Raw genomic sequence first — 10,538 nt, 5'->3', positions numbered from 1 at the left:
ATGCCAGCTGGTCACCTCACAAAACAGTGTATCCCCACGGAATTTTTCTTAGCAATTAATTAAAAGCGGCAATTATACTTTGGGCACACTTTGCGAATTAAAAAAGTATATTCCAGTTGTAGTACACTTGGTCACACCGAACAACATCTCTGTTCTGCTACTCCAGAAACTTTTACATAATCTTGGGGCCCTGCGCTTACAAATTCAGTGTAAATATTGCGTGAAACGTGCGTGCCAATTGGATTTTCACTAATTACACTCGCATTCCAGGTTATCCAAGATGTCGTTCACACAAGTCGCTCGTAGCTGCGGCCGATTCGCGGCTGCTCTGAGCACAGCTCGCCTCGCCAGCGCTGTTGCTCTTCAATCACAATCGAGGATGATGCATCGGATTGCTGTGCCGGCCATCAGCACTATGCTGACCCAAGTAAGCGATCAATGTTACATTTCAAGGGGAGCACAAAAGCGTCGAGGAAGGTGGTGCAATTGCATATTTATTGCACCCTAACCTCATTGTGCAAAACCTTTCAATTCTGTGTTTTTAACATCAGCTGTAGATAGTAGATAATTATTTGCGGTAATCGTCCAACGTACGATAACATAAGTGCCGACCTGACATTTTCGCCAAAAGCAGATTGCATCATAATTACAGATGTTTGTTTTGACAACATTGAAGCTGCCGCCGGCAATCGGCTGAAAGATTGTTGAACCAGTTCATCAATCAATGTTAACTCTTTGACCCCTTCTTGCAGAATAAGTTCACACTACGCCATTATTCGGCTAGAAATACCATTGAGGAAATTGAGCATCGTGTGCTGAAAGTAGTGTCTGCCTACGACAAAGTGACTGCCGACAAGGTAAAATGATCCACAAACAAGAATCAATTAACCTGGTGTGTGTTTTGTTCTTTTCTCTTTTTTGGGGCATCCCTCCTACAAACTCCTTGAAACAGGACAGCTGCAGAGGTCGCTGGCAAACGCAATCGGTGCGCAGTTACTCGGCGAAACCGCCATTGTCGCTCAAGCTGATCAACGAGCGCGTCTTGCTCGTCTTGAAGCTGTACGATAAAGTCGATCCCAGCAAGGTAAAGATCCCAGATTGCCTTTGCCAGTTGAATTTTTGCCTGCCAAAAAAGAACTGAACGAAAACACAACAGCAATGTTTATTAAAATCGGTGACTTATATTCCCATTTACATTTTTGCAGCTTAACGTAGACTCGCACTTTATCAATGATCTGGGCTTGGATTCGCTGGATCACGTTGAAGTCATCATGGCCATGGAGGATGAATTTGGCTTTGAGATTCCCGATTCGGATGCAGAGAAGCTGCTCAAACCTGCCGACATCATTAAATACGTCGCCGACAAGGAGGATGTATATGAATAGATGTAATGCAATTGCCCATGAAAAAGATTACATTAATTTTAAATGAAAAACGTCAAATTTAATTTGAATAATTGAATAAAAAACAACGTTAACCCAACATATGAAATCGATAAACGTGTTCATTCGATCCCTCGATTACCAATTGCAGTTCTCTCATATCCAGCGATAACGATAGCTTTGACAGCTGACATAAACAACTTTCAAAATGTCGGAAGCAATTGACGAAATGTTGGCGGGTCTCGGTAAATTAATTAATTACATCAGAATAACAACAAATGGTTTCTTAAATTATTCGCTCTGCAGCTGCGATACGCCAGACTATGCAATGGCAAGTCGCCAAGATCAGCGAGATCATGGAGAAGTCCAATAAGACGCTGCTGCATCTTGAAACACAAAACAATCTGCAGACGACAATTTCGTCACCGCCGCCGACAACGACAGATGAGGGCAAGAATGTTTACAACTTTAAGCCAGACTGCGAGCAATCAATTGTGAAGATATTGGAACAATTTCAACAGCTAATGCAACAAACTGTGGGCGGGGATCACAATCAAGTTGGAGGCGGCACTCTGGATGATTGTTTGGTCTACCGTCAGCGTGCCGAATATTTAGGAAGCAGCGTGCGCAAGTTGGTTGCATTCTGTGACTCCATTAACCAGATGAAATTGAACTTGCAGGAGCAAGAGGAACTGGCCGAATCGGATAAAGAAAACGATGAGGAGTTTTAATTTAAGTCACGGTTATTCAATTGTTGCAAGGAAAACTTGAGCGTGTTCGATACATGGAAATTAATGTCTATATATGCAATGAATCGATGTACAACTAGTTTTGAAGCCGACCGTGGGAGAAGATACAAAAATAGTTTAATATATTCCATTAATATTTTATTAAGCCGCAGTCATTTTCATGAGCGTGTAAGAGAGCACTTCAACCAGGATTTCCACGCGTGCCAAGGCGGACTCGTTGCAGTTTGTTACCTGGGCGAGTTGGCCTTGCGAACGCATATAATTGAGTTGCTTCAGATTCTCTGCAATGGCTTCTAAGCTTGCTTCTTCGCTGGCTGTGAAGGCATCGGTTGCTTCACGCTCGCATGACGGCAACAGCTTCTCCAGTTGCTGAGCAAACTGCTGCAGCTGTGCTATGGAGTTCATGTGCGCCGTTTGAGCTTGCTTGAGAGCAGCTGCCTCCTCATAGACAGCACGGAGTTTATGCTGAAACTTCTTAAAGTCTGCATATACTTCAGCTGCCTTCCGTTCATCCTCGGGTCGCGTGTTGTTCAAAGTCGTCGAGGCAGCGGTGGAATTGTTATTAATACTGCTCTGATCCTGTGTATCATTGACTTTCAGTGTCGAGGAATTGCTGCGTTGCATCTCCCGCTTCTTTTGGGTCGTTGCACGTTGCAAATTGCTGGGATAGGTGTCGAGCACTTTAAAGAGTTCGGCGTACTCGGCCACTGTGCTCAGCTGCTTCGTTGGTGTCGTCTGAACCGCCTCTTCTTCCATCTGCTGTTGCAGGCTCTTGAAGGCGTCGCCCATCTTCATTACTGATCTGGTAATGCACAATTCTTTAAGGTTTATATCACTCTGCTTAAAGTGTTTGTGAAATTTAGTCGTAAATTCATTGAAATCAAATTCTGCGTGACCAGCTTCCATTTTAGTTTGTTTTTTATGTGTTAGATTGAAATGCGGAAAATATGGCTTTGTTTTTAAGTTGACAGTCAGTTATCGCTTATCGATTTATGAAGGCGCTTCTTTTGTTGATTGTCGATTGGAAGAAAAACTTTTGGCTTTGCACTTATCGTTGTTCGATATATTATGGCGCGACTTTTTTGTGTTATCGATTGGAAGAACTTAAATTTAGATTTAAACTTGAATCAGACTTTGGTTTTCTTAGCCGTATTCCGATTGCACGGTAAATGAGAATTGTCCTCTGGGTATGGTGTTTGCATGATACCAGATGCGTGTATCCACCAAGACTGCATCGCCAGGCTCCACATAAAAGAAGAACGACTGACATTGATGATCACACTCGGGCGCTGGTGTAAGGAACCAGCTCTTATTGCCCTGCAGCTGCGCCTGCCACATGAGACGCGGTATATAGTCCAACTGTCCAAGAGAGAATAGAGCGATTTAATAGATTTCACATGATTAAGTGGTAGATTTAAAAGTTCATTTACATGCATAACGGCGCCCTGCTCGTAGCCCATCAGTATAAAGTCCGTGCTGGGCATCTCAGCATCGACGGGCAGAAAGTGAGGACGCGGGTACAGTTTGCGTAGCTCAGCCAGCACCGTGGCATGACAAACACTCCAACCCACAAACCAGGGAGCACCCTCACTGAGATTGGCGCGACTTGGAGACATTTTAAAGACCTGTCGCAATGACTTCAGATCGGAATTAAAATGCTGGAACTGGCAGACGTCATCCAGCGAACCGGGCACACTCTCATACAGTTGCTTGATGTAACTGTAGTTTAGCTGCTGCTGTGCTGGCCAATTCGCGACCGCTTTCTTCACGATTATGGGACGCGACGAGTAGGCATAGCGCGCGAACTCTTCGCGCGTCAGATTAGGCAATATCAGAGGGGCAGATACACCCTTGCAAAACTCACAATCGCTTATGGGTCGTGTGGCTTCCCAGACTAGATGATTGTTGGGCAGGAAGCAGCGTACGCCTAGCAGGAACGAAATGGTTTCATAGAAGACAGGTGTCGCAACCAGGATGAAAAATATGATGCCCAACAGCCACAACAGGTTGAGACGATTCTGATTGTTGTTGATTTCGCGTGCCTTGCGATAAGCCTCCTGCAAGTCCGCTGTCGACACGAGACCAGTCCTCAAAGCATTCAGATGTAGTTCGTCAAGTTTGCTGTTGAAATCGTCGCCCAAACGATCGCGCACAGCTCGCATGCGATTGTCCAGCGTCCCCATGGGACGGCTTATGAACTTTTAAAAATAAATTTTTCATTTTATTTATCTGTTTGAAGGCTAAAATAATAATTCTTACCAGAAACATGACAACAAAGCCGTTGTCCAATCTTCTGTTGTTTACAAACAGCTGTTTTTTAACAGACCAGTGAACAATACATTTTTTGCCATGTTATTAACAGTTTACCAAAATGTTAAACAGTCTATGAATAACATTTTCATAAGACCACTAACCATATAATACATAAATACTTCATCTCTTGAAGCAAAGTTCACTTTGTATTATATGAATAGGTACAACAATTTATATTAACAATTATATTAACTACTGTCGATACATTTGTGCAGAATAACTACAGCCGTTTGAATAGTGGCGCTTTTTTGTCTGCTTAAAAATACCATAAAGAATATCCAATAAGAAACTGCAGTATATATTGGTATATCTATAAGTATAATGTGGTAATCAGACGTGCGGGCACGCTGATTGTCAGTGCCAGTAGATGATTTGCTCGCTTTTTGCTCGGACGTAGGACCGCCCAGCAAAAATTCATTTGATTAAATAAATTATTTGACTTTAAGCCTTTAGTACAAACTCTACATGACAATAATACAATAATGTGTGTTCTATAGTCAGTGAATTCAAATTTTCATTCATCGTTTAAACGCCGCCGCTGTCCAACGCAATTGTGTGTGACCCCAAAAGCCTATCACTAATATTCACTTTCTCCAAACAAACGCACAAAAAGCAAGTCCACGAGGGTAAATTGTGCAATAACACAAAGATATGTCTCCGCAGGAAAAGGGAAAGGTCATACGAGTTGGATCTCGTAAAAGCGAGGTAAGTAATGTGCATAAAATTTATTTGTACATACAATATGCATTCGATTTCAAGCACATTTTTTTTTTTTTGTATTTTGTCCGTCTGTCTATCGCTGGCTTGCTCGTTCCCATTTGAAGACTTGTTGCTCCCACAGCAACAACAACAACGTTGCAGCCGAAGTATGTTGTTTTTGTGCGACGAACAGAGCTTTTTTTTTTTTTGGTTAATGTTGTTATACAATCGCAGCTCAGGTCCGCGCAGCTCTCACGCACGCACTGTTTCTGCTGTTTTGAAATGTTGCTATTGCTCTTTATTCAGTTGCGGCAATCGCTAAAATCCATCTGTCTCGTGATATTTGAAGTTTCAAATATTTTGATACCCGCTTCTTAAAGGGTATTATAGCTTTGTGCTTTGGTTGACAATCTGGGATATTTTGTACTCCATATTTTTAATGTATTAGTATATCGATATAGCAATTTACCCTTCGGTAAATTTTTTTTTTTTTGCTATATTCATTATTTTCAGAATAATACCGTACTTTTCTGTTTTTTTATAGAAAGTGCGTAGCGGGTATCTTACAGTCGAGCCCACTCGACTGTAGCTTTCTTGTTTTTTAATTTCTTGAGCCACCTTTGCACATTAGTCGTGCTCGCTGTGGATTGGCTTTGCCATGGAGTTGCTCGGATTGCTTGGCTACATCAAGGCCGCAGTGTTTGCTTGAATACACTCGAAAATTACATTTGCTAATTGCTAGTTTCATTTATATTAATTCAAAAAAGTGTCATTGAGCCATAGCAACGACAATCGTGTGACACCTTTGCCTTTAATTGGCAACAACAACAAGTTCGTTTACATTTACACTCATTTAGATCCGTTTAAATGTTTATCTCATACTCAATTATCAATACCCGTCTCGCTCTCTCTCTTGCAGCTTGCATTAATTCAGACTAAGCATGTCATTGGACGCCTGCAGAAACTTTACCCCAAGCAGAAATTCGAAATACGTAAGTAGTGAAAGCGAAAGTGGAACAGCGACCGGAGATCTGTTGCTGTCTCCTTTCCACATGTTTAACTTACACAGATTCTTGCCATTGTCATCGTGATCCTCGTTACTCGTTACTCGTTAACGCAGCTCACTTTTCATATTTCTATGCTTCATCGTGACTCATGAGAATTTTTTGTATTTTTAGCAAACTCAAAACGTTTATTTGCGTTATCTATTTCACAAAGTCGAGTATAACAATGTTCAGCAAAAATTTCTGTTATCTCAAGCTTGCGTGAAATTCAATGAGATTACATAGTTTACAGTAGCCCCCAATGCTTATACGTACTTTCAATACTTGCATATTAATGTATGTAGATTGCATACATATGTATGTATGTATATGTGTGTAGAGCACGTCACGACGCATTCGAAATTGGTGAACTAATTTTATTTTTATTTTGATTTGTTTTTGCGGCTCTTTCTCGTGCCGTTTTGCCAAACTTTGCTCAATGTCAATGTCTATGAGTTCTTTTTTTTGTTTTTATTGGCAAGTAACTTTTACGATTGTTTTTTAGATTAAAGCACACAGTTACTCACTTTATCAGTGTTTCATCATGTTGGCCAACGTGCTTTTGCAAAATCTTAGTTAGCAAATCTTTATAATTCTTTTAAAATTCCAAAGATTGCAGTAAAAGCATGATTTAAACTTAAATATTTTTGCGAAAGTGATTAAGCGTCATATTTGATAGTTGATATCCCAGTATTTGTGGCCATTATCTTATTAGCAACTGATTGCTAATCAAACTATAACAATTTGACAATCATTTAGAGTTGCTATTTGTTTTGTCATTTTTACTAGCGCTTGAGTTATTCTGAATCATAGAATATTATATGTTTATTCCGAATTCTATACGGGTTTTACTTAGCCAAAACCTGAGTTTAAACCAGTTTGAAATATTAATTTGTTTTATGGTGTTTTCAGACCTTGAACCTTTCCCCCATTCGAATAATATTCATTTATTAATCGAAGTGTACGAATTTTGTATGCTCTCCCCCACCTTTTGTAATTGCCAATTGTGTTACCTAAGCCATTAAGGTATCCGGCATATCTACTGTACTTTTATCTCAATCCCCAGCTATTTATAGAGGCTAATTGTTAATCAATTGCAGCGTCATTTGAAGGCAACACGCAACATCTCGTTTAAATGCTGTATATGTATTCATATTTAAATGGATTCTACAGTTTTACTTTGACAGATGAACACTGCTAGTCCTTGGTTATACTAACTTGTTGTTAACTTGCATTTAAAATTGTTTTATTATTTCTTATTTGAATGATGATTGAAAATAAATTCACATGCGAAAATATTTGATATTTAATGATACTTCAAAAAGAATATTCAAATGATTATACAAATTTAACAAAATTATGTTTTTGAAACACTTTCTGAGAGATTCTCAAAATAAGGTAAATTTTTCTTGGTTATTAGAATTGAAGCACATAGATGTCACTTGTTTTTAATTAAAATTCTTAGTAGGGTTTAATATTTGATTTATTAGAAAAGCAAAAAATGAGTACTGCCTCCTTTATAAGTAAAAATTTCTTATATCCGGTCCTTCATAGAATGATACCAAGAATCTAATCATTACTGAAATTATTATTTTGTATCAAATATTAATTTAAATTTAAAAAAACAATACTTTTCTAATAATAAAAAAATGACGTGCGTCAATTCTAATGATCAAGAAAAAGTATTTTATTTTAGCTATTATTATTATTAGTTTCTTTCTTTATATTAAAATCACCTTATCTTAAGTTTTATTATTATTATTAGTTTCTTTCCCTATATTAAAATATTCAGAAATATTAAAGTCTAGTAATATACAGTCAAAAAGTTCAAACATATTGTAATTAAGCTCATGTATAGGTTTCACTTAGCGAGGGTCCACTGTTTATTCAAATGAAACTGTTTGGCAAATTCAGCAACTGATAAACTAAATACATAGCTTCCTCTTGCATTGCGTGGCGATAAAAAATAATGAATTAAAAGAAACTTGATAACGTGCCATTTCGTATTTTGGGAAAGGGGCACATAAATCGAGCGTACGGAGACTCGCGTCGCGTGCTTGTTTCGCTTGATTGGAGAGTCGCATTCTTATCAGCACTAGATGACATAACATTACACAATCATCAGCAGTAATGGGGGCCAATGGAAGAGTGTGATGAAGAAGAAGAGTTGCATATCAAATATTTACTATGCCAATGATTAAATATTCAAATGTTCCACCTCTTTTTGATTTAATTTACAGATACGATGTCCACGTTTGGGGATCGAGTGTTGAACGTTTCACTGCCCAAGATTGGCGAGAAGAGTCTCTTCACTCGCGATCTGGAGGATGCGCTGCGCAATGGAGGAGTTGACTTTGTGGTGCACTCGCTGAAGGATTTGCCCACAGCGCTACCCACGGGAATGGCCGTTGGCGCTGTGCTGGAGCGTGAAGATGCGAGAGATGCTTTGGTGCTACGTGAGAATTTCAAGGGTCACACCATTGCCGATCTGCCCGAGGGCAGTGTGATTGGTAAGTCAACAAGAAACAGCATTTTAATACGAGTTCATCTAACCAATCTCTGCACCTTTCTTAGGCACTTCTTCGCTGCGTCGCACGGCACAGATTCGACGTCAGTATCCGCATTTGGTGGTCTGCGACATACGCGGCAATCTGAATACACGTCTGGCCAAGCTGGATGCCAAGGACTCCAAGTTTGCCGGCATCATTCTGGCCCAGGCCGGTCTGGTGCGCATGGGCTGGAATAGTCGCGTCAGTCAGGTGCTGGAGCCCACGGATCTGCTTTATGCTGTCGGTCAAGGTGCTTTAGCCGTGGAATGTCGGGCGAATGATAGCCAGGTGCTTGCCATGCTGCAGAAACTTATGTGCCTGAATACCACATGCCGCATTTTGGCTGAGCGCAGCTTCCTCAAGACGCTGGGCGGCGGCTGCTCGGCGCCCGTCGCTGTCTGGAGCAAACTGAAGGGAGAACCGAACAGCATCAGCAGCAATGGCAACAAGCAGACGTTGCAACAGGAAGTTGGCCTATCGCTAACGGGCGCTGTTTGGAGCCTTGATGGTGCCATCGAGATACGCGAGCACTTGGACTGTGCCTTGCACGATACAGAGATCGAGGAGCAGCGACGCAAGCGTGCCGCCAATGAGAATCAAACGGCGTTGACAAATGGCAATGACAACAGCAACAGTTGCGACTCGCCGCCTGCCAACAAACGTGCACGAAATGGCAACGACAACAGTGCTTCCGGTTCTGGTTCCGATTCGAGCTCGGACAGTCCGAGACAACAGGGAAGTCCGCCAATCATTTGCGAGGATGCCGACGTCACCGGGTACAGCATGGATGAGCTGCTCGAACGTCACATTGACTTGGCGCGCAAATGTCCCGTGGTTGGCCATGAGAACAACAATACGAACAATGCCAATGGCAACGGCAGCGGCGATGCTGGAGGTGGTGGCGATGCTGATACGAGTAATGCAAATGCGACGGCTGCTGATGCTCACTGTCCGCTGAAGATGAATGTGGGTCAGGATTTCATGGGCGAGTGTCCGTTCGTTAGCAACGAGACAAAGATCAGCTACGCCAGCGCGGGGAAATGTCCCGTCACGCACTTGGCCAGTTTGCCCGCGCCCGCCACTTCGCCCATTGGCGATGTGCCCGACAATGCAACAGCGACGGCGACAGTGACGGCAACGACGTCTTCCAAGTGTCCATTTGCTGCCATGCATCAAGGCAGCGGTTTGGAGGCTGCGCCAGAGAGTTCGGGACATGCCAAGTGTCCGTTCCTGCAGAAGACGGTGCAGATGTTTGATTACGCCGATGAGGAGCAGCCAAAGCCGCAGCAGCTGAAGTTGCCCGTACTGATTGAGGATGTGGACAATCTGTACTGTGGCCTCTATCAGCATGCGTGCTACAGCCGAGAGATCTATGTGAAAGCGAATCAATTGGGCCAGACGTTGGCCGAGCATCTCATCAAGAAGGGTGCCCTGGATGTGATGAAAGTGGCGCAGGCTGAAATTCACAGCAAGGTGGGATCCTGAGGACCAATCTCATCTCAATTCATCGTCATGGTCATCTTCATCGTACACATTAAGTAGCAAAGTGTAACTAGTAAATTGTTTTGCAATATGTTTTGTTTTGTTACGCGCGGGCTCGGCGTAAACATTTTGTTTTTGGAATGCAAAGTCCCAATTATATAGATTGTATTGTATTGTATCTAGGGTATCTAAATGGTTACTGCTCTCTCTCACTATCTTGTTGAATTACTATTGAAATTACATTTGTGCTTATTGTTTATGTTATCTGCAAATTAAACAATATGGAAATGAGAACAAAATTGAAATTTTTTTATGTCTATG

At 41.6% G+C, this 10,538-nt stretch overlaps 5 protein-coding genes across 7 annotated transcripts; 3 read left to right on the top strand and 2 right to left on the bottom strand.

The window, feature by feature from the left end:
• Nucleotides 1-63: 63 nt before the first annotated feature.
• Nucleotides 64-1,482, top strand: LOC132794118 (acyl carrier protein, mitochondrial). Of its 3 annotated transcripts, XM_060804376.1 has the most exons (5): nt 64-209; nt 271-427; nt 753-842; nt 953-1,084; nt 1,206-1,482. In XM_060804376.1, exons 2-5 carry the CDS (start codon nt 281-283, stop codon nt 1,383-1,385), a joined length of 549 nt encoding a protein of 182 aa, XP_060660359.1. In that variant the 5' UTR covers nt 64-209; nt 271-280; the 3' UTR covers nt 1,386-1,482. The 3 variants fall into 3 exon arrangements, with proteins under 3 accessions (XP_060660359.1, XP_060660358.1, XP_060660356.1); XM_060804375.1 differs by lacking the exon at nt 953-1,084 and having other exon boundaries at nt 753-857; XM_060804373.1 differs by lacking the exon at nt 753-842 and having other exon boundaries at nt 65-209.
• Nucleotides 1,483-1,524: 42 nt separating this feature from the next.
• On the top strand, nt 1,525-2,276 carry LOC132794117 (augmin complex subunit msd1). The gene is made up of 2 exons (XM_060804372.1): nt 1,525-1,627; nt 1,689-2,276. The coding sequence occupies exons 1-2, from the start codon at nt 1,591-1,593 to the stop codon at nt 2,111-2,113; spliced, it is 462 nt and encodes a 153-aa protein (XP_060660355.1). The 5' UTR covers nt 1,525-1,590; the 3' UTR covers nt 2,114-2,276.
• Nucleotides 2,248-3,114, bottom strand: LOC132794114 (augmin complex subunit msd5). The gene has a single exon (XM_060804370.1). The coding sequence runs from the start codon at nt 3,035-3,037 to the stop codon at nt 2,273-2,275; it is 765 nt and encodes a 254-aa protein (XP_060660353.1). The 5' UTR covers nt 3,038-3,114; the 3' UTR covers nt 2,248-2,272.
• Nucleotides 3,115-3,218: 104 nt separating this feature from the next.
• LOC132794113 (uncharacterized) lies at nt 3,219-4,507 on the bottom strand. The gene is made up of 3 exons (XM_060804369.1): nt 4,391-4,507; nt 3,562-4,329; nt 3,219-3,490 (listed from the first exon to the last, which is right to left on the bottom strand). The coding sequence occupies exons 1-3, from the start codon at nt 4,397-4,399 to the stop codon at nt 3,275-3,277; spliced, it is 993 nt and encodes a 330-aa protein (XP_060660352.1). The 5' UTR covers nt 4,400-4,507; the 3' UTR covers nt 3,219-3,274.
• A 291-nt stretch (nt 4,508-4,798) lies between these two features.
• On the top strand, nt 4,799-10,536 carry LOC132789335 (uncharacterized). Its single transcript, XM_060797274.1, has 4 exons — nt 4,799-5,149; nt 6,063-6,135; nt 8,427-8,696; nt 8,761-10,536. Exons 1-4 carry the CDS (start codon nt 5,096-5,098, stop codon nt 10,218-10,220), a joined length of 1,857 nt encoding a protein of 618 aa, XP_060653257.1. The 5' UTR covers nt 4,799-5,095; the 3' UTR covers nt 10,221-10,536.
• The last annotated feature ends 2 nt before the right edge of the window (nt 10,537-10,538 follow it).

This window comes from Drosophila nasuta, chromosome 3 (assembly GCF_023558535.2).
Source record: "Drosophila nasuta strain 15112-1781.00 chromosome 3, ASM2355853v1, whole genome shotgun sequence".
NCBI lineage: Eukaryota > Metazoa > Arthropoda > Insecta > Diptera > Drosophilidae > Drosophila > Drosophila nasuta.
This window is presented reverse-complemented; position numbering and strand designations above follow the sequence as displayed.